A 27,759-nucleotide genomic window follows, 5' to 3' on the forward strand; every position below is an offset into this window, starting at 1 on the left:
GGATAATGATCCTAAACACACCTCAAAATCCACAATGGATTACCTCAAGAGGCGCAAGCTGAAGGTTTTGCCCTGGCCCTCACAGTTCCCTGACCTAAACATCATCGAGAATCTGTGAGTAGACCACAAAAGAGCAGTGCATGCAAGACGGCCCAAGAATCTCACAGAACTAGAACCCTTTTGCAAGGAAGAATGGGCGAAAATCCCCCAAACAAGAATTGAAAGACTCTTAGCTGGCTACAAAAAGCGTATACAAGCTGTGATACTTGCCAAAGAGGGTGTTACAAAGTATAGCCAATCAGGGTGCCCAAACTTTTGCTTCGGGCCCTTTTCCTTTTTTTGTTATTTTGAAACTGTAAAAGATGGAAATAAAAAAGTAATCTTGCTTAAAATATTAAAGAAAGGTGTCATCTTTAACTTTATGCCTTTTGGAAATCAGTTCATCTTCTACTCGCTTAGCTATTCACAGTAACAGAAATTTTGACCAGGGATGCCCAAACTATTCTTGTTTGGGGGATTTTACCCACTCTTCCTTTCAAAAGGCTTCTAGTTCTGTGAGATTCTTGGGCCGTCTTGCATGCACTGCTCTTTTGAGGTCTATCCACATTTTCGATGATGTTTAGGTTTGTGTTGGGCACATGGCCAAGCAGTCAAGGCGTTCTCCTAGTGATCTGAAGGTTGCTAGTTCAAGCCTCAGCTGTGGCAGCATGTTTGTGTACTTGAGCAAGGCACTTAACCACACATTGCTCTAGTGCATGCGAGGAGTGGCGCCCCACACAGACTTCCAATCTGCGCCTTGTAAGGCATGAAGATGCCCGACGCAAGACCTCTCATGGTCTGAGTCCACGTTCCTGAAGTTGGGGGACTGTGAGGGCCATGGCAAAACCTACAGCTTGCGCCTCTTGAGGTAGTCCACTGTGGAATTTGAGGTCTGTTTGGGGTCATTATCCTGATGTAGAAGCCGTCCGCTTTTCATCTTCAGCTTTTTTTGTTTTTATACAGACAGTGTAATGTTTGCTTCCAGAATTTGCTGGTATTTAATTGAATTCATTCTTCCCTCTACCAGTGAAATGTTCCCTGTGCCACTGGCTGCAACACAAACCCAAAGCACGATCAATCCACCCCCGTGCTTAACAGTTGGAGAGGTGTTCTTTTCATGAAATTCTGCACCCTTTTTTCTCCAAACATACCTTTGCTCATTGCGGCCAAAAAGTTCTATTTTAACTTCATCAGTCCACAGGTCTTGTTTCCAAAATACATCAGGCTTGTTGAGATGTTCCTTTGCGAACTTCTGACACTGAATTTTGTGGTGAGGATGCAGGAAAGGTTTTCTTGTGATAGCTCTTCCATGAAGGTCATATTTGTGCAGGTGTCGCTGCACAGTAGAACAGTGCACTACCACTAAATCTTCCTGAAGATCTTTTGCAGTCAAACGGGGGTTTTGATTTGCCTTTTTAGCAATCCTACAAGCAGATCTCTCGGAAAGTTTTCTTGGTCTTCCAGACCTCAACTTGATCTCCACCGTTCCTGTTAACTGCCATTTCTTAATTACATTATGAACTGAGGATACGGCTACCTGAAAACGCTTTGCTATCTTCTTATAGCCTTCTCCTGCTTTGTGGGCATCATTTACTTTAATTTTCAGAGTGCTAGGCAGCTGCTTAGAGGAGCCCATGGCTGCGGATTGTTGGGACAAGGTTTGAGGAATCAGGGTATTTATAAAGCTTTGAAATTTGCATCACCCGGCCTTTCCTAACGATGACTGTGAACAAGCCATAGCCCTAACAAGCTAATTAAGGTCTGAGACCTTGGTAAATGTTATCAGAGAGGTCAAATCTCTTGGGGTGCCCAAACTTTTGCATGGTGCTCCTTTCCTTTTTTCCCCACTCTAAAATTGTACAAAACAAAAATAATACACCAATCTTGCTTACAATGTTGAAAAGAATGTTTCATCTTTAACTTCATGAATTTTTTTTACACAGAGGGTAGGAAGTGATCAAGGTGGGTACAGTTGCAACATTTAAGAGGTATTTGGATGGAAGAGGCTTGGAAGATGCATGGACCAGTTGGGCAGAAGGGCCTGTTTCAATGCTTTATTATGTTATAACTCTATCCTATATTTGGTAAACATTGATTTTGTATTGAACAGGAAGTTTAGTGTTAAATTAAAAACATTATTGTGACAGGTGGAAGAAATGTGAGCTAAGGACTACCAGCAGATAAATATCTTTAAACACAAAATTATGCATGTGTTGCACACAAGCTGAACCTTCAGCACAAGAATGTAAGCAGTCCAAGAACAAACTAAATTTGTGGTTTTAGTAGCTTAAATCAACCTGGGCATAGAAGTATAACAGCGATGCCTTGAGGCAAAAGCAAGGGAATGACATTTCCTCACTTACTTTTCTGCTGCCAGGAATATTCCTGAAGCACAGTCAGCCTTAAACTCCGGGTCACAGTGGTCCAGAAAATAGAGTAATTCTTTCATCATTCCTCGAACATTACTGCCATTAACCAGGGCAAAGCACAAATCCATCGCACGTCTAGGTGACAAAGAACAAAGTAGTTGCATTAAAGGTGCTCTTACATAGATGGTAGCACAACCTCCATTCAGAATGTCTAAAATCTGGATTCAGAAATGAATTGTAAATTAGAAAAAACTGAAGTGAAAGCAGAAGGCACCTGTGGCTCCAGTACCATCTCCTTTACCCAACATCGGCACTCAGTCATCACTTTATTAGGCACTCCCTGTACCTAATAAAGTGACCTCTGACTGTATGTTCCTGGTCTCACGGCCTAAGGTAGAAGGAGATGAGTTATACAGCTCTCGTTACATGCACGTGCAGTTCAACTCTTTGAGTGATTATGCACTTATCTCCTTCCACCTTAGTCACAAACTTATCAATCACCCCTGCTGTGGACCACTTCTGGAGGTCCAAGACACCGACTTCTGCAAAGAAGGGATCCTTATGCTCCACGACCGCTGGACTAAGTGTGTAAATGTAGGAGGGGACTATGTTGAAAAATAAATGTGCTAGGTTTTCTAAAATTGACTCCTTCTACCTTAGGCCACGAACTTATCAATCACCCCTCATATTAAGAAAGAGAAAATGTATACACGAGATCTACAGTGATGTTCGCCATGATCTAAATGTACATCGCTTGAAAAAGCTGCTGGATGAGCACTATCCACAGATATTCCTTTGAAGATGTGAATGGATATGTTTAGAATAACTCCACCAGATCTCATATAAATGACTTTATAAATTCAACAGATGGTGTAAATTGATAATATTATACTAATTATATAATCTACAGTTGTTTTTCTTTAGCCACCAATCCAATGTAGCAGAGATTATTGGTATAAGCACTCTCCAGGAAATGTTCCCTTATTAGATTTAATGGCTCATTTAATTTCTTCCTCTGAAACATTTTTCACTGTGTATAAACATACCCTGGGTGTGTAATTCGAAACATACCACATTCCAAAATATTTCCTATCATATCCTGCAATATCACAATTATCATGTAATATCCTGTATTTTTACAAATAGAATATTAACCATTTTTAATCAACTACCATGTGTAAAATGTTACTACTTAAAATAATCAATGATCAATAAAATACTAGAAATAACACTTCATTAATTTGCAAGTCACAGAGTGAATTACAGTTATGAAGTTGGAGACAAATTCTGTGGGGGTCAGATATTTATTGCCATTTACCTGAAGCTCAGAAGCTAAAGGATCACCAGGTGAGTGGTGTTGGGATTAATTTCCAGTATTAATCTCAGCAAAATCTAAAATACCCAATTCTGACCTTGTCACCACTCGACCTTCACCCTTTCTGAATATGCAGCACCCTGTTCACTTCAGACTAATCATGACCTCACCCTGTACCCTAAAGTAACCTTCTGTTTCTAAAGCCATTATGCACACTGGTTTTTAAGTTAAAGTGGCTTCCACTCAAGACTGGTATTTGGTAACAGAACCACCCCATAATATGAAGTAGCTCATCAATAACTGCTGCCCGAGGCCCATGTACAAATCACCTCTGGGAGGACAATGTAAGAAAAGCACATTGGAGATCTAACTAGGAGTATGAGGAAACATCAAGTGACCTGTAGTTGGTTTTGAATGAGCACAACAAATCATATTGTTAGAAACAGGGAACAGAGAGCACAACAGCATATTATGTTTTGTGTGTTACGCTCTCTGTTCTTGTTTCTAACAATTTATTTGTTGCATATGAAATTTTCGTTTGGACTATAACAATTCTGGGAAACTAACTGATGTCAATATCTTAAAGGATCAAGGAACGGGAAGCTGAAATTTATCCATTACCAGTGTAAGCTCTGCTTTACAAGTCACTGGGCCATCACCTTTTAATGGAGACATCAAGGTCAGTGAGACAGTCTACGATCGTACTCCGGTGTCTCTGCACTGCATTGTGGTCTGTCTGCACCATCTTCAAAAGTGATGTCAATGCAACGTACCTTCAGAAAATAAAAACCTTTTGAAATAAGAATTTTTATTTAATAATACAAAAATATAGAAGGATAGATGGGGGAGGAAGCACATCCCATGAAGGAGATTTACTGAAAGTAAAGGAACAGCTCTCATGCCATAAGAGAAAGAGTACGAAAGCAAATTGGGAACTATTTGCTTAACAAAATTTCCAAGGTGCAGTGCTGGGAATCCAAATCACTGAGTTATAAAAGTGGAGATTTCTGTAGAGATCGCAGTTGAGATACTATTTTCAAGGAAACCACTCTGGCATCTCTCGGCCACTGAGGGGTACAACAATTTCTATCAAAACTGTTAACAAAGAATCTGTGGAGCCCTGCCTTCAGTGAAACACAACCATATAACTGGTTTGGGAGAACCACTGAAATATAGTAGGGGGGTTGGTCTCTTTCCAATTCATTAAAATGGATCTTCTGGCCATTTATGTAACAAATGCGATCATCCAACAAGCTGAAGAGGATATAGATCTATGTTCCATCATTGGCAAACCAAAAATTGCAGTAATAGGATGGGGTTGTAAATCAAAACACAAACTGTTGGAATAGTATCAAAAATATCTTTCCAAAATTTTTCCAAAAGTGCAGGACCAGAACATATGAGTCAAAGAAGCCACCTCAGAGTGACATTTGTCACAAATAGGATTTATATGGGAGTAAAAACAAGCTAGTTTATCTTTAGACATGTGAGCCCTATGCACTACCTTAAATTGTATCAGCGGATGTTTAGCACATATAGAGGAAGAGCTAACTAATTGAAAAATTTTTTCCCATTTCTCTATAGGTAGGCGAAGTTGAATTTCCCTTTCCCATTCATTTTTAATTTTATCAAATATACCTGGCTGTATTTTCATAATTATATCATAAATAGTTGCTATTAATCCTTTCTGATAAGGAGATTGACAAGAAATATTCAATTGCTCCTAATCAGGAGCTTTATAAAGAGAGAGTCGAACTTCAAATGGAACATAGTCTATTAAAACTAGGAGTCAATTCTATATACATGGTGATAATACTGGAAAACTACTGGCTACTCAACTGAAATCAGCTTTGGTTAAATGCCAGACTGTTAAGCTTCGTAAAAAGATGGTACTCTGACAGTTGATCATGATGAGATAGACAAATCCTTTCAAGAATTTTATACCTCTCTATACCAATCAGGATTTCCTGATGACTCCACTTTAATGCACGAATTTTTAAAGAAATTCAATATTCCAAAATTACCACCCAATGAACATTTAAAACTAGATGTACCTATTACGGTAGAAGAAACAAAAAATGCTATTTCCTCGATGAATTCAGGTAAAGCACCTAGTCCAGACGGTTATACAGTAGAATTTTTAAAATCCTTCTCTACTATACTTTCTCATTGGTTATGTAGAACCTTTAGGGATGCAGTATCTATAGGTAAATTACCTCAATCTTTTGATCGAGCTTCTAGTTCCCTAATTTGTTGGCGGGAGAAGAGAAAGCTCGCGCAGCCCTCCGGTGAAAAATGGTATCGTATCCATTAAATAGGGGCCGTGGACAATTCTGATTTGATGGAGGGGGACATGAAAGCACAGAGGAACATCTGGAAAAATGTTCGCTGCTGTCGTTACTGCGCAGTTGGGAATCTTTCGGAGGGAAGGCCTCAAAATCCCCGGCTTTGCCTGCTGTTGGCAACTGAGAAGGATTTCGAATCGTTCGGATAGAGATGGTGCTCAGTACTCGGTGTCGGAGAGCTGATCAGAGCTCGAAGTTTTCGGATGACTTAGAGTCGGATCGTGGTCGGGTATGGCAGGGAGAGTTTTTCTTCCTTCTCCCGTCTGCGTGAGATGTGGGACATTTGAGAGACTTTGAACTTTCACTGTGCTCATGGACTTCTTCATCAAGTTATGGTATTGTTGCAGTGTTGTAACTATATGTTATAGTTACGTGGTTTTGTTAGTTTTTTTTCAGTCTTGGTCAGTCCTGTGTTTTGTGATATCACACCGGAGGAAATATTGTATCATTTCTTAATGCATGCATTACCAAATGACAATAAAAAGAGGACTGCGTGTCTTCATAATCTGAAATTCTTAAAAAAGATAAGGATCCTACTGAATGTGCATCTAACAACAGGAATTCTGCAGATGCTGGAAATTCAAGCAACACACATCAAAGTTGCTGGTGAACGCAGCAGGCCAAGCAGCATCTGCAGGAAGAGGTGCAGTCGACGTTTCAGGCCGAGACCCTTCGTCAGGACTAACTGAAGGAAGAGTGAGTAAGGGATTTGAAAGTTGGAGGGGGAGGGGGAGATCCAAAATGATAGGAGAAGACAGGAGGGGGAGGGATATAGCCAAGAGCTGGACAGGTGATAGGCAAAAGGGGATACGAGAGGATCATGGGACAGGAAGTCCGGGAAGAAAGATGGGGGGGGGGACGACCCAGAGGATGGGCAAGAGGTATATTCAGAGGGACAGAGGGAGAAAAAGGAGAGTGAGAGAAAGAATGTGTGCATAAAAATAAGTAACAGATGGGGTACGAGGGGGAGGTGGGGCCTTAGCGGAAGTTAGAGAAGTCGATGTTCATGCCATCAGGTTGGAGGCTACCCAGATGGAATATAAGGTGTTGTTCCTCCAACCTAAGTGTGGCTTCATCTTTACAGTAGAGGAGGCCGTGGATAGACATGTCAGAATGGGAATGGGATGTGGAATTAAAATGTGTGGCCACTGGGAGATCCTGCTTTTTCTGGCGGACAGAGTGTAGATGTTCAGCAAAGCGGTCCCAGTCTGCGTCGGGTCTCGTCAATATATAAAAGGCCACATCGGGAGCACCGGACGCAGTATATCACCCCAGCCGACTCACAGGTGAAGTGTTGCCTCACCTGGAAGGACTGCTTGGGGCCCTGAATGGTGGTAAGGGAGGAAGTGTAAGGGCATGTGTCGCACTTGTTCCGCTTACACGGATAAGTGCCAGGAGGGAGATCAGTGGGGAGGGATGGGGGGGACGAATGGACAAGGAAGTTGTGTAGGGAGCGATCCCTGCGGAATGCGGGGGGGGGGAGGGAAAGATGTGCTTAGTGGTGGGATCCCGTTGGAGGTGGCGGAAGTTACGGAGAATAATATATTGGACCCGGAGGCTGGTGGGGTGGTAGGTGAGGACCAGGGGAACTCTATTCCTAGTGGGGTGGCGGGAGGATGGAGTGAGAGCAGATGTAGGTGAAATGGGGCAGATGTACGTGAAATGGGGGAGATGTGTTTAAGAGCAGAGTTGATAGTGGAGGAAGGGAAGCCCCTTTCTTTAAAAAAGGAAGACATCTCCCTCGTCCTAGAATGAAAAGCCTCATCCTGAGAGCAGATGCGGCGGAGACGGAGGAATTGCGAGAAGGGGATGGCGTTTTTGCAAGAGACAGGGTGAGAAGAGGAATAGTCCAGATAGCTGTGAGAGTCAGTAGGCTTATAGTAGACATCAGTGGATAAGCTGTCTCCAGAGACAGAAAGATCTAGAAAGGGGAGGGAGGTGTCGGAAATGGACCAGGTAAACTTGAGGGCAGGGTGAAAGTTGGAGGCAAAGTTAATAAAGTCAATGAGTTCTGCATGCGTGCAGGAAGCAGCGCCAATGCAGTCGTCGATGTAGCGAAGGAAAAGTGGGGGACAGATACCAGAATAGGCACGGAACATAGATTGTTCCACAAACCCAACAAAAAGGCAGGCATAGCTCGGACCCATACGGGTGCCCATAGCTACACCTTTAGTTTGGAGGAAGTGGGAGGAGCCAAAGGAGAAATTATTAAGAGTAAGGACTAATTCTGCCAGACGGAGCAGAGTGGTGGTAGAGGGGAACTGATTAGGTCTGGAATCCAAAAAGAAGCGTACAGCTTTGAGACCTTCCTGATGGGGGATGGAAGTATATAAGGACTGGACATCCATGGTGAAAATAAAGCGGTGGGGGCCAGGGAACTTAAAATCATTGAAAAGTTTAAGAGCGTGAGAAGTGTCACGAACATAGGTCGGAAGGGATTGAACAAGGGGTGATAAAACCGTGTCGAGGTATGCAGAAACCAGTTCGGTGGGGCAGGAGCAAGCTGAGACAATAGGTCGGCCAGGACAGGCAGGTTTGTGGATCTTGGGTAGGAGGTAGAAACGGGAAGTGCGGGGTGTGGAAACTATAAGGTTGGTAGCAGTGGATGGGAGATCCCCTGAGCGGATAAAGTTGGTGATGGTGTGGGAGACAATGGCCTGGTGCTCCTTAGTGGGGTCACGATCGAGGGGTAAATAAGAGGAGGTATCTGCGAGTTGTCGCTGTGCCTCGGCAAGGTAGAGATCAGGGCATCTTATAGGCCTATATCTTTGCTGAATGTGGATTCTAAGATTTTTTCTAAAATATTGGCAACAAGACTGGAGAATGTATTGCCTGAAATTATTTCTGTCGATCAGACTGGATTTATTAAAAATCATTACTCCTTCTTTAATATTAGAAGATCAATGAATATTGTTTATACTTCTTTACCTAGAACTTCAGAACGCTGAGAAAGCTTTTGATAGAGTCGAATGGACATATTTGTTTAATATGCTTGAGAAATTTAATTTTAGTCCAATATTTATATCTTGGATTAATTTGATATACCTTACTCCTTTGGCTTCGGTATTTACCAATAACCAAAGATCTCCCTTTTTTCAATTATTTCATGGTACTAGGCAGGGTTGCCCTCTTAGTCCATTATTATTCGATATTGCCCTGGAACCGTTAGCTATTGCTATTCATGACTCTCCTAATATATTTGGTATTACCCATGGGAATGAGATACATAAACTACCACTATATGCAGATAATTTACTATTAATATATTTCTAACCCTGAGAAATCCATTCCGGCAGTATTATCTTTGCTTGCTCAGTTTAGTAGTTTTCCTGGTTACAAACTGAGTCTTGGTAAGAGCGAACTTTTTCCATTAAATATGCAGGTTCCCATTTATAGTTGTTCACCATTCAGATTGACCACTGACTATTTTACTTATTTGGGGGTTAAAATTGTTAAGAGACATAAAAACTTATTCAAGCTCAGTTTTTCACCGTTAATTAGTCAAGTTAAACAATTGCTTACTAAATGGTCCCCACTGTCTCTGTCACTGATTGGCACTGAATCAATGCTATTAAAATGATTATTCTACCTAATTTTTTTATATCAATTTCAAGCGGTACCAATTTTTATTCCTAAATTTTTTTTGATACAATTGGTTCTAAAATTTCCTCATATATGGCAGAATAAAAATCCTAGGTTAAGTAAAAAATATTTACAGTAGTCCAAGAAAGATGGTGGTTTAGCATTGCCGAATTTGAGATTCTATTACTGGGCAATTAATATTCGATATTTAATATTTTGGACTCAAGATTGGGATATAATTCCAAGCCCACAATGGGTAAACCTTGAAGGTTACTCTGTACAAGGGTTTTCATTGGTTTCCTATTTTAGGAACTTCACTTCCCTTTGTATTTTCTAAATTGAATAAACAAATGGTTAATCCAATAATTAAACATACATTGCGAATATGGTTCCAATTTTGTAAATTTTTTGGTTTGAACAAATTCATATTATCAAACCATATTATATCTAATTTTTTTCTCCAACCCTCAGTTATGGATCAAGCCTTTTTGATATGGAAATGAAGGGTATGACACGTTTCCGCGATTTATTTCTGAATAACTGTTTCATGTCTTCTGAACAGTTATCCAATAAATATAACTTGCCCAGATCTCATTTTTTAAAAGATATTTACAAGTAAGAAACTTTTTACATACCACGCTGCCTACCTTTCCAATTTCACACTCTACTGATATCACAGACAAAATTTTAGGATAAGTGTCATGAACCAGTTGTCTAAATATCCACCGGTGCTCAGCTACTAACCTGTCACTCAGCTCATTTTCCCAGCCCATGCAAGATAACTGCACCTTTTCAACGTTGATTTCCCTTATTTAAATTGAAGACAGTAGTTTTGGTTCTGTGATGTTCACTCTCAATCTGCATCTAGAGTTTTATCATATTGTGGTTACTGCCCTCTACATGACCTATAACCACAAGATCTCTTGCTAATCCTTTCTTATAATTCATGATCAAATTTAAAGTAGCATATTTGCACATAGCTTCTGTAATAAGAGGCAATCCCTGACACACTCAACAAATTATTTTTCTATGATACCCTTGTCAAATTTGGTTCATCCAATCAACATGCAGTTTAAAATCTCCCCATGACAACTGCAGATCCTTTAAATACATCCCAAATGTTTCCCCATTTATGTTCCACTCTATCGAGGGAGGTCAGATTTTGTGGGCCGATAGACTTTTCTCATCCATGTCTTCTTTCTCCTGGCTTCAACCCACATTACTTTGCAATTATCCACTGCCTCTTTATCTTGACTCACTGCTCCACCTCCTTTCGCTTTCTCATCTGCTCTTTTAGAACACTATATAACCTGGAATACTGAGCACTTTTCCTTGGTTTATGTTTAAAAAACTGAGGGATATAAAATTCACCCCTTAACTACATGGAATTCAGTGTACAGTTTATCTAACTCAGACTTGCCAGTACAATTATAACATTGGTACCTATTGAAAGTGAGAAACTTTTCAAGCACAAAAAAAATCTAAATTAGCCCATAAAATACAGATTTCCAGTCAATGAGCAGTTTGCAGCAAGGGATCACTGATAGTGCTATTGGTAGTTATCAAGCAATACACAGTTTTGATTCTAATGAGTGGCCTAATTGCAGCCTTAGAAAAGAGTGATAAATAGCTGAATTCTAGAAGAACGGTATCATGAATCATGACAGCATTTGACTAAAGGGGCTGGTCAAATTAAATGTTGGGAAGTTTGGTCAGGATACAGCTGGGTAATTTTCCCCATTGTTGGGTAGTTACCATTACTCTTAACTGTACTGGAACCAACTTGGCTAGAGATAGAGCAGGTTTTAATACCTAGACAAATATGTTAAATTAGTTCTACAGAATTTACTGAATCTGACAAACTGGCTTGAGACTGGCTTCTGTGATGGCAAGCACTTCAGGATTAGACCAAGATGGATTACTCACTTGCTGTTTCTGATCTCAAGAATACCCAGATCATTGAACTGTTTTGAATTGGTTTCATTTAGCACAACAGCATATGCAAAATTTAGCAGTTCTTGGTTTAAAAACTGGACTTCGTTGCCTTAATGGCTACGCAGTGGTCACTTCTACCACTAATGTAAAAGACAAATTAATCTAGGACAGGCAGGTAGGCAAGGATTAGGTCACCTTTATTCCTCATACTGCAAACTCAATCTTGGCAATCATGTTCTTCAGGATTCAGCCAAGACAAGAGGAGAGTAGTGCTAATAAGCCAGCCGTTCCCCCAACAGAGGATAATTTCCAAGGATGGCCTTTGAACGTGGTTGCTTAATACATCCCCATGACCAACTTCCACTTTGTGGATTTTAGCATCATGAAATTGTCAGATTTACCCCCCTGGTATTGATTATTTAACTTCACTATTGATTATTCTACAGGATAGCATTTTACTTGCACCTACTAATTTCCAAAGACTTTTCAAAAAAAAAAGAAAATAAACAGTTGGCCAGATCAGCTTCAACCGAAAAATTACTGCAGACTGATGAATAAAAGGATTCAGTAGTGTCCATTTGATTAACTCAGCTCCACATGACCAAATATTCAACCAATGGATGATAAAAAGTCTAAAACTTTCCATTGTGGTTCCAACTTATGCTATGCCTTAACTTTGCAATGTTGAAATTATTAGCGATTATTAACAATTTGGAAGTATTAATTTGGCTAATGTTCAAATCTTATGAAATGCCAAATTATGTCCTGGTAGTTTGATTTGACTAGTTCAGAACCTGAAATATTTCTTTTAAAATGATGAGAGATATCAGTAACCCCAAGCTCTACCAACAAAGACAGATCAACCATTAGTGTTTCAGAAATAACATCCAGTGGAGAGTTAAAGTTGTTGTGACATTAATAATGAATAAAACTGGAGACAAAAGCAGAGGGAGAGTAAAGGTTTAGTCTTAGAGTTAGTATGAATTCATGTTTACATCTAACACAAAATTAAATCTCACAGCTATACTTACCTAATATTTTTATCATTGTTTAGTAAAAATCTACCCAAAATATTTACAGCTAGAACCTGAGGATTAGAAAAAATACAGGTTATTACACAAAAATTATAAATATATTTATAATTAATCTTTCATTACAGCAATTCTGACAAGCATTTGACAGAACCATGGTCTTGCACTTTTAATGGTGCGACAATGACTGGGTTTTGCTTCACAAGTGGTGATAGGCTAGAAACCTGAATGATAAACATCAGGATGGTATTCTACCTCACCGCGGGCAAAGGAGAGAACTAAGCTGCAAGAAAGCTGTGAAGTATGTATTGTAATCAATGTCTCTATTATTCCTGTAAATGAACATTTTCTGTAAATTACTTCCAACCCCACCATTTCCTCTCTGCACCTCCTCATTCTACCACAACCAAGTTGTTTTCCAGTGTCTCTACTCTTTTGTTCTTTGTCAAAGCAATCAGGCCTTTTACACCATCAATGTTCCACTCAGTATGGGGAAACAAATGCTGATCTATCCAATGGTAACATCTTAGTACACAATTTATTATACAACTCTGCACTGACATTATCTGCAAACAATGGCCTGCACCTTTGTGAAATGTTACAATTTTTGAAGCAAAAGTATCCCAAAACTTATCTAAAGGTGCCTTTACTTTCTTTCCCTCTCTCCCACCACAGTAGTGTTGTGGACCTCTCTCTCCAATCTGCTTTTAAGTTAGATACATTGTTCCAGTAGCCATGAATGTGCCTTCACAGGAAAATCCACTTTTTGCACACAGTTATTCTCCTTCACCCATCAAAAAAGAATGCAATTTCAGATAGACCTAACCATGTTTGAAACTGAGCAGTCAGTAACAAAAGAAATCTTACTTACCCTTAACCCACTTTCAGACTTGATATCCATTACGGTTAACACTGTTTCATACAAAATGGCATTGCCTACATTTTTACTGGTTTCAGTGTTGGTTGCAACCTAAAATTAGGGGGGAGAAAACATGTCTGAAACAACTTATTTTAAATTGAGAATGGCAAAATGATTGGAACAACGTGGTCTATTGTTAATATAGATTTCAATGGCAATCAATGTTGGTCATATTAAAATAACGTTTCCTCACAGCAACATCACCACAGACAAAACTTGTACGGTTAGTGTTTGAAATACAGGCCTATAAAGTGACTACAGTCCAGCTGCATTAAGTATATGGTGGGGTTTATAGTATCATCTCTGCTTAAAAAACATCTTTATTATCCTTCAACTTGTCATTAAATATTACTCCAAATATCTTCTCAAGATAAAAGTTATAGAGGTAAGTGATGAAACAAATCTCCATTTAAAAATAGAGACTCTTTTTCATAATTAACACTGATTCCTCACTAGAATTAAATATTAATGTGTTCTTTATATCACCCTTTTATCTACTGGCCCAGAATTTAGCAAACTGTCTCAATCAGAAGTTAGAGGGAAACTAGCACCATGTGAGGTCAGACTTTGCATGTGGACAGTGCCATCATAACAACATTATTCCTACATTATTTTACTAATTATTATCAATTAGAAGGAATAAAGTTCTCACATTTTCAATCTCAAAAAAAAACTTAAAATTAATTTGACTGCTTGTGAGAATTTTGTTTTAGAAATTTGTCTTTACAAATAAGAAACTATATAAAATTCATCATGATTGCTCTACTGAAGTGTCTTAAGTTCTTAACTCTATTTGATAGAAGCGGCATTTATATTTATTTGCATTTTAAGTAACATTTGTATCCTGTCCAATGAGCAGGAATTACAAATGAAATCTGCAGAAACGGCGAAGGTCAGTAACAAAGAAGCTTTTTTTCCCCCCAAAGTTTTCTAACAGATTCTACCTGTATGGCAACTTTAGTGTTACCAGCAGCTGCAAGAAGCAGCAAAAAAGTTTCTTTTTAATCAAGTTAATTTAAAACCTAAATCAAAAGCAATATGGAGGCAGCAACAAAAGGAACTTATTTTTAAATAGCTACAATTTGATGGCAAATTTCCTGGCCTTATTTTTTCATATGAGGCCGAGTATCAGAAAAAGAAGCAATTTCGTAACCAAATGGAATGATGTTTTTATTGTAAAACTTAGGAGTGTAAAAGGAGACTGTACATACTTTAAGGGACCACGATTAAGACTTAAAAAATAGGAGATGGTTACCCACAAGCAAAAAAAAAGATTGATTTAACAATGTGATTAACTTAAAGATTTTCATTCTGCCTATTCTGCACATTGATTATAGAATATAAAAAATATAGCATAGGAACACATCCTTTAGCCACCATGTCTACACCAACCACAACAATTTAACTTATCCATTTGCCTGCACAGGTGCATATTCCTCTATTCCATGGCAGTTCATGTGCCTATTTAAATGCCTATTAATGCATATTCACAATTTTTGCATGGCACTAAATGGACAAGCTTCTGATGTCTATTGTGAATGTATTGTTTTCCTTTCATCACAGTGCCCTAAATTTTGACTGATACACATATTTAAAAACTGCTCTAAATAGTTCATAAATATTTTTAAATTATGAATCCAAAGGCCAAAATAAAAATCTTTGTAAAGTTAAGAAAGTGCAAAGTTAGAGTCAAGACTGAGCACAGGACATGTATATGCCATCTGTAGGTAAAGAAATCAACTTGCATACATGTCACAGTAATTTTAGTTAATTGGTTATTTAGAGATACAGTGCAGAACAGGCCCTTCCAGCCTAACTAGCCATGCTGCCCAGCAACCTACCTATTTAATCAAAGATGCACAGGGTAGGTTAACAGGTCATTGTAAATTGTCCCGTGATTAGATTAGGGGTAAATCCAGTTGGGGCAGCATTACTCGAAAGGCCAGAAGGGTCTAATCCACGTTCTATCACTAAATAAATAAATACCAGCCTAATCACAGGCCAATTTATAATGACCAATTAATTTACTAGCCGTCATGTCTTTGGACTGTGGGAGGAAACTGGAGCACGAGGAGTAAACCCACAAGGTCACAGGAAAAATATACAAACAGCGCCAGAATGAACTCCAAACTCATATGTAATATCATCACGCTAACTGCTACACTACTGTGGTGCCCCAAAGTAATGGATAAGTCATTCAATAAAACCTAGAAAATTCACCCTGGATTGTAAGTTCAACCTCATCTCTACAGATTGCTTTTATGAATCAAATGTCCACTATTATGTGCACTTTGCCTTCTTTAAAATCATTTAGTACACTGCTCTAAAAATTAAAAAATGTTGGAAGGACTCAACAGCTAATGCAGCATCGATGACATGAAAAGAGTTAATTGTTTTGGGTCAAAGACAGTTCAGCAGAACTGCTCACCTGAGCGAGAATATCATTCATTTGTTCACTGGCTTCATCATCACTTTTTCCTAGCATTCTCAACAACCTTAAAATCTGCACCTGCAAAAGAGAAAAGACCCTCTTAAATACATTTTGGAGGAAATATGGAGAAATCGTCAAACAGATTGGTCTGATTAATGCAACACTTAAAGACGAGTGCAATAAGTACTTAAATGCTCAAACAATAAACAGGTCATGAGGCAGTTTTGGCAAATGGCAGTGCAAACTCAGATAGCCATCTATCCTACTTCTGTTTCTATTACTTAAGTTGTGCACTGCGTAGTAATTCAACAAAACAGAAAAATACATTTGAGACACAGGAAACTACAGATGGAATTTGGAGCAATAAACAATCTGCCAGAGGAAATCAGTAGATTGAGTTGCATCTGAAAGGGGGAAAGGAACTATCAACACGAGTCAAAACCCTTCATCAGGACATTATTGTATAATTAGTATAAAATACCACCATTTCACCAATAGTATAACTGTATAAAGATACAATTGTATTCCACAGTAATTGTTGTAAATATCTTCACCTACAAGATACAAATATAAATTCAATGAAGGGCAGGATTAAGAAGTGACTCTCACTTAACTCTTTTGATGAGAATGGTTATTACTTGTTTACCTAAATTTTGGAAAGCTTTAACCAACCAGGAAAAGATAATTCTTTCCAGTTGAGGAATGGCTGACAAAGGCGGTCATCAGTTCTAAGAAGCTATAGCCTTGCTGTGGAAAACCAGCTAACTTGAGAAAGATAATGCAGTATTATCACTGGATTAATAGTCTATGTACTGTACATAGCATCCATTCCTGGGAATCTGAGTCTGAATCTCACCATGGTATATAGTAATAAATTTAAATACTGGAATTAAAAAGTCCAGTGATCATGAAACCCATAGTCAATGGTACATGTGACCCATCAATTCACTAATGTCCTTTAGGGAAAGAAATCCACCTTCTTTACTTGGTCTGGTCCACATGTAGCTCCAGACCCACAGCAATGTGGTTAACTGCTCTTTGAAATGGCCTAGCAAGTCATTCAGTTGTAATGAAACCACTAGAAAGCCACAATGAAACAAAACCAATCAGACCACCAGAAATCCACCCAAGCATGAGAAACAACAACAGCAACAACAACTGCCCGTTGATCTGGTAAAATCCTCTTGCCAGCATCTGGGACATGTACGAAAATAGGAAAAACCATCTCACTTACTAGTCAAGCAGCACCCTGACACAAGCTCATTGAATCTGGACTTGCAGTCAAAATTCCACACACCATCATCTCCTTCCCTGGGTATGGCCTGGCCTACTGGCAACTGCGGTGTATGGTTTGGAAGGAACTAACATGGGTGTCCTCAACATGGACTCTGGATCCCATGAAATCTCAGGGTATCCAATAAAACTTAGGCAAGGGAGCCTTCTATTGATTACCATCTATGATCTTCCACCCTCCCTCCCCACCCCCACTGATGAATTAATACTACACTGTATGGAACACCACAGGGAGGAAGCACTGAGAATGGGTAAAGCACAGAATGCACTCTGGGTTGGGACTTCAGTGTTCATCACTACTTATCAAGCTGGCCAAGTGCGAAAAGGACATCGCTGCTAGATTGGGACTATGGCAGGTTTGAAGTAAACAAGTTCTGCTCAACCTCATCTTCCAACTGAGAGTATCGATAGGAATGACTACTGCAAAACCCTTGTGGAGAAAAGAAAAAAAAAATCCCACTTTCACGGTGAAATTACACAGTAATTTGGTTTGTTATTGTCATGTATATTGAGATACAGTGAACAACTTTGTTTTGCAGTTTGTACAGGTAGCTCATTTCATCATATCAGTACAAGGGGAAAACAATAACAGAATGCAGAATATGGTATTACAGTTACACAGAAAGTGCAGTTCAGGCAGTGAATAATGTTGGAGCCCATGACAAGGTAGAATGTGAGGTCAAGAATCTTCCTTATAGTACAAGAGGACTGTTCAATAGTCTTATGACAGTGAGACAGCGTGATTTCAGTTTTTATATAACCTTCCCAATGGGAGAGGGGAGAAGGGGGAATGTTCAGGATGGGGCAAGCTCTTTGACCATGCTGGCTGTTTTACCAGTACCTGCCTTGCTGATACTATTAAAACAGAAGACAATGGTCTTCTGGGATGACAGTGGTCTTCTTAAAGCAGGTGGGAACATTAGATTGAAGCATAGAAGCATGGAATGTCTGTAAATATCACCACCAGTGTATTTGCATAGAACTAAGGATATGGCCAAGAACTTCATCAAGGCCAGATGCTTTCACTTTCCAGAAGACAATCAAATGTCTCTATTGGAAGCTGCCCAACAGGTGGTGACATTCCATTTCCTTTCTGTTTTAGAGGCACATAGAATGTACTGTTGGCGATACTACCCGACTTTGCTTCTGTTGTGTGGCACGATCACCATGCGAAGTAGAGCACACTGCAAGCAGATCGAGCAACTTGAACTGAGTATTCATGAGGCACTGCAGGCCATCAGCAACAGAACAGCCCTCAACCACAATCTGCAATCTCATGGCCCAGCATACCTCCAACTCTACTATCAAAATCAAACAAGGGGAATCAACCCTGGTTTAATAAAGAGTGCAGGAGGGCATGCCTGGAGCAGCACCTCAGACCCAGGAACCAACCTAGTGAGGTGACATGACAGAACAACTTACATGTTAAGCAACATAACAGCAAGCAAATGGCAGAGCTAAGCAATCCCACAAACAATGGATCAATCCAAGTTCTGCAGTCCTGCCACATCCTATCATGAATGGTGATGGATAATTAAATAACTCACTGGAGGATGTTCCAGAAATATCCCTGTCCTCAATAAGGCAGAAACCCAAGACAACTGTGCAAAATAGTACACTTGAACGTTTGAATAAATCTTCAGTTAGAATTTTGGAGTGGATGATCTATCTTGGCCTCCTCCAGTGCTACCCAGCACAACAGATGCCAGTCTTCAGCCAATTTAATTCATAACTCCTACAGGGAGTAACTCACCTCCAAACTCCCAAAAGCCCATACTACAAGGTTCCAATCAAGAGTGTAATGGAATACTCTCCACTTGCATGGATGAGTGAAGTTTCATTATCATCGCTGGATAACATCAAAGAAAATTTTGTAAGTTTTTACTTCCATTCAATCATCCACACTGGAAAGTACACATGCTGAAACAGGGCTGAAAAAGAATTTAGCCACCTTTACTTCCCTCCAGTTTCTCTGCTATCATTGTAATGCCTTCCGTATGAAGGATTTTCTGTAGATTCATGGTCATCAGTGCCCTAGCACAATATGGACACCTTTACTGGTACTGGACAAATGCAGTGACAAGGTAATTTAGGCTTCAATTGTTTCTTTAAGGCAGAGGCTGCAGGTACACTTAACTGAGTTGTCTAAAATTCTAAGAGGTCTAAAGGGCACAAATGGGAAAAACCTGTATTTTTCATTGGCAGAAGAATCATAACAAAGATGAGGAAATTCAAGTGTAGAAGGGATAAGGTATTCATTGACTGAAAGGGTGGAAGAAGCAGAGATCCTCTTTACATGAAACTTGGGAAATGTACTTGAAGAGCCATAGCCATCAGGGCTACAAACCAAGTACTGGAATCAAAGTTCAAAGTAAATTTATCATCAAAGATCATATATGTCATCACACACAACTCTGAAATTCAATTTCTTGCAGCAATACTCAATAAATCCATAATAGACTAATAACCATAATAGAATTAATGAAAGACTGGACCAACTTAGGCATTCAACCAGTGTACAAAAGACAACTGTACAAATACAAAAAGGAAATAATAATAAACAAAAGCAATAAATATCAAGAACATTAGATGAAGAGTCCTTCAAAGCAACTACATAGGTTGTGGGAACATTTCAATGATTGGGTAAGTGAAGTTCAGTAAAGTTATCTCTTTGGTTCAAGAGCCTGAGGGCTGAGGGGTAATAACTGTTCCTGAACCTGGTGCTGTGAGTCCTGAGGCTCCTGTACCTTCTTCCTGAGTGGTGGCAGGGACCTCACGATGAATGCTGCTTTCCTGCTTCAATGCTTTGTGTACATATGCTCAACGGCGGGGAGGGCTTTATCTGTGATAGACTGGGTCATATCTACTATCTTTTGTAGGATTTTCCTTTCCAGGGCATTGGCATTTACATCAGGCTGTGATGCAACTAGTCAATGTACTTTTTACCACACAGTTATAAAAATTTGTCCAAGTTTTAGATGTCATGTTGAATCTTCACAAATGTGTTTATTTGTAATTGCACGTATGTGCTTGGTCCTGGACACGTCCTCCAAAATGATAAAACTGAGGAATTTAAAGTTGCTGACCATCTGCACCTCTGATTCTCCAATGAGGACTGACTAATGGATCTCTGATTTCCTCTTCTTGAAGTCAATAATCAGCTCCTTAGTTAAGCTGATATTAAGTAAGAGGTTGTTGTTGTCGCATCACTCAGGCAGATTTTTAACCTCACTCATCATCACCTTTGATTTGGCCTATGACAGTGGTATTGTCAAATATGTGACAGATTGGAGCCAGTTGGATGTAAGCGCTGCTGGACGACAGTTATTGAGGCAGGTTACCACATCATCTTAGGCACCAGTATAAGTGAATACTGCTTGAAGCAGGTAGGTACCTCAGACTGCCGAAGGGAAAGGTTAAAGATCTCAGTGAACACTCCAGCCAGCTGATCAACACAGGTCTTTAACACCAGGCCAGGTACCCCGTCTGGACTGGAAGCTTTTTGTGGATTCACCCTCCTGAAGGCTGCTTGTAGGTCAGCCTCAGAGACTGACATCACAGGATCATCACTGGAGTTTGTGATGATGGTCAAACCAAGAACCGAAGGCATTGAGTTGATCTGGAAGCGAAGACCCATCATCCCCATGTCGCTTGAGTTTACTTTATAAGAGGTGATAGCATTCAAGCCCTGCCACAACTGTCAAGCATTCTTCATTGATTCAAGTTTAGTTTGGAATTCCACTTTACCCATGAGATGGCTTTCCGGAGATCATACCTGGACCTCTTGTACGAGGCTGACAACTCTTTTTTTTTTGACCAGTACAGACACATTGACCACTATACGTATCCTGCACTTTCTATAATTCTATACAGCAGAGAAAAAAATATCATTACTTTATATTATATAACATAACATTGCTCAGAAGTACCAAAGGATGTCTTTTCAGCTGTTCCAGAAATGTTGAACACAGCAGTAAATATGTGATGGCTATGTCTTTAACGGAGATCTGGAACCTACCTGAAGGAAAGGGTCACTAATTCCAGACACATCATGTTCCGGTGAGTAACCAGACATTATTAGATTCTTCAGGGATTTGACCAGTTGTGGAACAACCTGAGATTAAAGAGAGGATGTATTATATGGTGATTAATGATAAGTCTCCAAAAATATTAACAATGATATCAGTCATCTCAATACAATTGATATGGATTGGGGAAAGTAGCATATGAGTAGCATATCAAACCTCATAGATAAAGCAGATATCAAAGAAAAGATTAAAGATAAGCAAACTGAATACTCTATTAACATTAAAAATCTTGTAACCAGCACCTGTTATGTTATCTTTAGCTAATAAGAATTAACAATATACTTAGCATACACAGTCCTTGATACTAAGTGATGTAAATACACCCACCTAAAATCTAAGCCTAAAACCAAAAACCTAATTTACTGACCAAATGCTCCTCTTAAACAAGCAATTTCCCATCATAACTATTTGGTGATAGATAAGAGAACTGTAATAAAAACTAATGCAAAGATGAGAACAAAAGGAACAAAGAAAGCCAGCAACATGATGCAAAGGATTACACCTTGGGCATGGATAGTGCTGTACAGGATTTCCTTGAACTAATAATGTTGTTTAGTTTATGAATACGATATAAACAAGTGACAAGAATATAGCAAACATAAAACCTCAGTTGTTCTTGGTATTTCTCATTATAAAACTAATTGGGACTAGTGCTCTCTTCCAAAATCATGGGCTCAATCAACTTTATTAATTAAACTGCCACTCATTTTATGATTAATCTATTAAATCTACAGCTAAAATCTTTATAGCTTTGATTTCAGAAAAATGGTGCCTTGAGCAGAATTCCAGAAGTGAGACAAGAGTGTGCGCCCCTGATATCAAGAAGCATTTGAACAGGTATGACAAAGAATGGTCAGAAGGGTTAAATGAGGACTTTAAATTGGTTGTGTCCTATTTCATACAAAAATGAAGATGGCAGTGGATGTTAGAGGTCAATAATCTCAGTGAGGGTTCCCAAGGGCTGCAGCCTAGGCCCAACCAGCCCCAACTGCATCAGAAACTCATTTGCAGCAAAACCTGGATAATATCCAGGCATGCCCTGATAAGTGGCAAGTAACAGTTGCTCTGCACATGCCATCAACTCCAGCAAGAAATCATCTAACCACCATATAGTCAATGCTCACTGAAAATGCCTACTGCAAGTCAGCTATTGTCAGCGGATTAGTGGTCACCAATGAGTAGAAAGAGCAGAAACTGATAACTAAAACAGCAACAAGCTGGCCACTAGGTAACACAACACACTAAAGATTCACTTGCTTCAACATTATCTTATTTTGTCTGCAATTTGTGCTATCTAAAAAATGAACAATAGTTATTCAAGGAAGAGCCTCTACTAGCTAGAGGGTCAAGAGCAGCAGGGACAAGGCACCACTGCCACCTGCATGTTCTCACCCAAGTTACACACTAGAACTCAAATATTTTGATCTTCAAGATCATTTAGTTTAAATTCCAGAACTTCCTGTCAATAGTACTGCAGGAGTACTTTCATCAGACAGTACAGCAGTTTATGGAAGCTCAATAGGATCTTTAAGAGCAACTGAAATGCACAACAATGCCCACATTCCATAAATATATATAATTACATCAACCATATCATTTACCAAGAAATTGACTATTTAAGGCAATTTCAAGGACGGTTTTGGACTATTTGCATTGTGGAGAAAACATAAAACAAACTCAACCTTATTTATTAGGAGAAAGAACATCAAAATTAGTGGGAAAATTGGCATAAATCCTTATATGTAACAAATATTATTTCCCATCAATGCTGGGTTCGAGTCATAATTTCACAAAAGCACAGCACAAATAGGAGCACATGGAGATAAACTTTATTCTATTCTTCAAATCTACCATTATGCATCTTTGATTCATTTATTGGCAATTGTCATACAGTTGGTGTTGCCTTTTCAATGTTATTCCTATTGGTGGCCTTATTAGACTCAAATCAGCTCACGCTGAAGGTTCCCCAAGTAATTTTAGTGCAGAGAGTGCAGGCTGAATTGCTTTCTTATTGGCGACAGCCTTACCTTCTCATTCTATATTCCAAATTATGAAAGCAGAGGAAAGAAAGATATTCATTAAAGCAGAAAGATGCAGACAGAGTATAGAAAAAGCATTTTTTAAAAAAAAGTTAGTAGTACTGAGTATTTACTCAGGGAGGAAACAGCCAAAATTTGAAAGTAAAGTTCTCTAATTATTTTATGTGAGAAACCAGACTGACAGTTGTATGGGCTTGAGAGAATAATACAGATTAATTGGGCCTCACTCTCCTCCATTGTCAAAATTCATTGATGCACTTGTAAATACTGTTCCCAGGCAGTAATTAATCAGATTCTCATTTAAGTCTGTGGCTAAGCAAATTCAAGCCTAGTCAGGAAACCACCAAGAATATAAGTGATCTAAACAAATAACTGAATTCATTAGAGTCCTCAGTCACAGAGCAAAAACAATTACAGAATGGTATCAACAACAATTACAAAATAAAGTCAATAATTCATCCTTCTCAACTTAGGGAAGCTGAAGCCATAACCGGTACTAACTGAAGACAGAACTAGTTCACTGTTTAGTGAAGATGCACATTGTTCCTTTGCACTTTGGACAGCTGCATTACTCCAGTAGTGACAGTTTTGCATTTTGACAATCCTAAGTTGTACTAACAAATCTAACTACAGCAACAATTTTCATTATTCTATCAATATTTTGAGTAAAGTTCTCAGAGGAACAAGAACCCCTACAGGATTCATATATTTTTGAAAAATGAAATCTCAAAATTATAGCTATGAATCAGAACTTTGTCTCCAAAATAACAAAACTTGTATGCAAAGAGAAACATAGTTAAGATGTTGAGAGGGGAGTCAAATTGGCCAATTTCATTGCATCCCTTGAAATTACAAAAGAAAGATTGGACAAACAACTTGATCTTGAAATGCAGATGACAGTAGGTGTGGAAATGGCGTGGGCTATAAAAATGTCCAAGTTTCAAGGAAATTAATGAATAGGTAGATGGAATATAATGTGGAAAATTATGAATTCATTCACTTTGACAGAACAAAAGGGCAGAGTGTTTTCTAAATGAGGCATTCAAAAGGTGTTGGCATTTAAGGAGTGTTCTTGTACATGAAGTACCGAATATTAATATTTACATACAATTAGGAGCGCCAACTGTACCTTGGCCGTAATCCAAAAGGAATTAAGTACAAGAGTAGGGACACCTGCTTCAGTTATATAGAGCATTAATTACATTGTATCTGCAATACTGTGCACAAGTCTGGCCTTACTACTGAAGAAATTATGACACTTTTGATGATGAAGTGCAGTGCAAGTTCACCAAAATAATCTCTGGGATGTCAGATTTGTCATATGAGAAGTTAAGCTGCTTGGACAATGTGCGAAAGAGGGAGGACCTCATCAAAATGTTCAAAAATCATTTGTGGCTTAACGTAGTACAGGTCATTGTACAACTCTTACGAATCTATAACAAGCTGCCGGGGAAATGGTAAAGGCTGATACAATTACAATGTTTAATGCACGTGAAAAGGAACATGAATGAGTTAGGCCGAAAGGTCCATTTCCAAGCTGTAGAACTGTGAATCTACTTCCCTTAGCAGCAGAGTCTAGAAATGAGGATAGTCTCACATTAAGGGGCAAGCTTTTAAGAACAGATAAGAAAAAAAATGTCTTTACCCAGATGGAAATGAACCGAGAAAATTCTCCATTCCAGAAAGCTGTGATCACAGTCATACAGTATATTCAAGAAAGAGATCAATAAGTATGCTACATTTTCTGTTTTTATTCCAGATTTCTTGAACCCCCATAACAATTCATATTTGCCTTGCAGTTATTGGAAACCAACGGATTCATTCATCTGAGTAACAGATACTTTCCTGTGGTAATTTCATGCAGGATATTTGTATGCAATGTTGACCAAATGGGGAATTGTATCAACCTACAACAGTATCAACTTTTGAAAATTGCTTCCTCAATGTTTAATGTTGCAGCTTTACCAGACTATGGTTAGACCGCTCTTGGAGTACTGTGTTCAGTTATGGTCTTATCGTAGGAAGAGAGGATGCAGAGGGGACCTACCAGGATCATGCCTGGACTAGAGAACTTGTGTTATGAACCAGGGCTTTCCTCTTTGGAGTGAAGAAGGATGAGAGGTGACTTGATAAGGAACATCATTTTATAAGACACAGATAGAGTGGACTGCCAGTGCCTTTCTCCCAGAGTGGGAGGAGGGAGGAGAAGATGGCGGCGTGACACAGCGCACGCATCCTCTCTGGTGAATGATATCAGTATTTGTAAGTATTGTGCCTTGCACAATTCTGATTTGATGGAGACAGACGTGAGAAGCACGGAGGAACATCTGAAGAAACTTCTGAAATGTCTGGTTCGCTGCCGCTGCTACTGTGCGATCAAGAATCTCTGGAGGGGAAGGCCCCAAATCCTCGGATTTGCCTGTTGCTGGCGGCCAGGGCTGGGGTCGAAATGCTCGGCAGAGATGGTGCTCGGTGTCGGAGGGCTGGTCAGAGGCTCAAAGTTTTCAGACGGACTCGAGTTGGACTGTGGTCGGGTGCTTCCAGGATGCTGCATCGGCAAATTTGTGGCGCTGGAAGCTCATGGCAGGGAGAGTTTTCTTCCTTCTACCGTCTGCGTGAGATGATGGGACTTTCGAGAGACTTTGAGACTTTTTTTTTTAAACCGTGCCCATGGTCTGTTCTTCATCAAATTACAGTATTGCTTGCACTGTTGTAACTATATGTTATAATTATGTGTTTTTTGTCAGTTTTTTAGTCTTGGTCTGCCTTGTGTTTCTGTGATATCATACTGGAGGAACACTGTATGATTTCTTAATGCATGCATTACTAAATGACAATAAAAGAGGACTGTGTCCTCATAATCTAATAATTTTATTGAATGTTACTGTAACTATCCCAACTTACACTCAGCATCATTTTGGTCTCTATTTTATGAAAGGAAATGGAGGCTCTGTTAAGGATGCAAAGAAGTTCACACGGATGATACCAGAAACAAGTGGTCCTGTGGTGCCCAAGTAGCACAGCTGCCTCAAAGCCTCAGCAACCTAGGTTCAATTCTAACTCCTGGTGCTGTCTACATGGTGCTTGCATGTCATAGGGTCATAGAAAAGTATAGCACAGAAAAAGGCTCTTTGGCCCATCTAGTCTGTGCCAAACTATTGGTCAAATGTTCTCACTTTGACCACTGAGATTCCCTAGTTTATTCCCATATCCCAAAGGCATTCAAGTTGTTAGGCTAATGGTCCACAATAAGTTGTTACAACAGGTAGATGGGTAGTATGAACATTGGATGAAGTAAGATGTTAATGAGCATGCTGAATAGAATATAACAAGAGAAATAGTGGGGGAAATGGAATTGTTCTAAGAACCATCATACATGTTACTGGGGAATCAATGGACATTCTCCTTTAAGGGAATATACAAATGAGAGGTGATAACGAGGTAAGGAAAACCTCACTGGAGAAGGGCAAGGCATAACTCATTGGATGTTTGAAAAACTTCAGATTCCCTACCTCCTGGGAATGTAAAACATGAAGCTATTAGCCAATAGACTACTGTGAATAACGTATTCACTGATTTGCAAGAGTACAAAATAGGTCACAAGGAGTAGCTAAGGCAATACTTGTTTATGACAAAGCTAGATGATCACAAGGGAGAAAGGAAGAGAAATGTATGTTCATGAGATTAATTGAAGTAGATTAGGGGCTCAAGGAAATACTTATGTCAGCATCACCTGGAGCGACTAGGTCATGGACATATTGTGGCCTGGAGTATTAAAGGATTAGGTTCAAACTCCAGCAAATTTTCCACCTGAAATCCTAAGATATACAATACCGCTGCAGGGAAACTATGACGACAAACTTGTGGTGGCACCACAGCACTGCCAAAACAATTCTTCTGTTAGAATTATGGACATCAACAATATTTGTTCTGTATTTAGCTGCCATCCTACTCATCAGATCTAGCAAAGTCATAAAATAGTTTACTGTCATGGTGTCAAGTATGTAAGTGAAACTATCTCAAGCCTCTCCACAGTAATGTCAATAAGCATCACTTGCTGCGGAATATTAGGGTAGATGGTAAAAAGCTTGATTAAAGTATGGGATTTAAGAGTTTTAATCATACATCACAGAAATGGATCCCTCGGCTCACCAGATCCATGCCTATCTTTTTGCCCATCTATACGAATCCAATATTTCTGCATTCGGACCAAATCCTTTTACACTTTGTCTATTCAAGTGGCTGCCTAAACACCTCCTAAATGTAGCGATTGTATAAAATTCCACCACTTCTTCTGGCAATGCATTCCAGATATTAACCTATGCAGTCTCTGCCCACAATTAAAATCCTTCAAAATCCAGGCAACACCCTGG

At 39.2% G+C, this 27,759-nt stretch overlaps 1 protein-coding gene across 4 annotated transcripts in view; it reads right to left on the reverse strand.

Moving 5' to 3' along the window:
- The window catches only part of LOC134342919 (AP-1 complex subunit gamma-1-like), a 137,484-nt gene that overhangs the window by 63,497 nt on the left and 46,228 nt on the right, over positions 1-27,759 (reverse strand). For all 4 annotated transcript variants that reach the window (XM_063041617.1, XM_063041618.1, XM_063041619.1 and 1 more), the window contains 6 exons: positions 21,278-21,373; positions 15,964-16,044; positions 13,488-13,586; positions 12,617-12,672; positions 4,383-4,496; positions 2,403-2,543 (listed from right to left, as the gene is read on the reverse strand). In XM_063041617.1, coding sequence (XP_062897687.1) covers positions 2,403-2,543; positions 4,383-4,496; positions 12,617-12,672; positions 13,488-13,586; positions 15,964-16,044; positions 21,278-21,373 — 587 coding nt within the window. The remainder of the gene's footprint in view (positions 1-2,402; positions 2,544-4,382; positions 4,497-12,616; positions 12,673-13,487; positions 13,587-15,963; positions 16,045-21,277; positions 21,374-27,759) is intronic.

The sequence above is a fragment of the Mobula hypostoma genome, chromosome 2 (genome assembly GCF_963921235.1).
Source record: "Mobula hypostoma chromosome 2, sMobHyp1.1, whole genome shotgun sequence".
NCBI lineage: Eukaryota > Metazoa > Chordata > Chondrichthyes > Myliobatiformes > Myliobatidae > Mobula > Mobula hypostoma.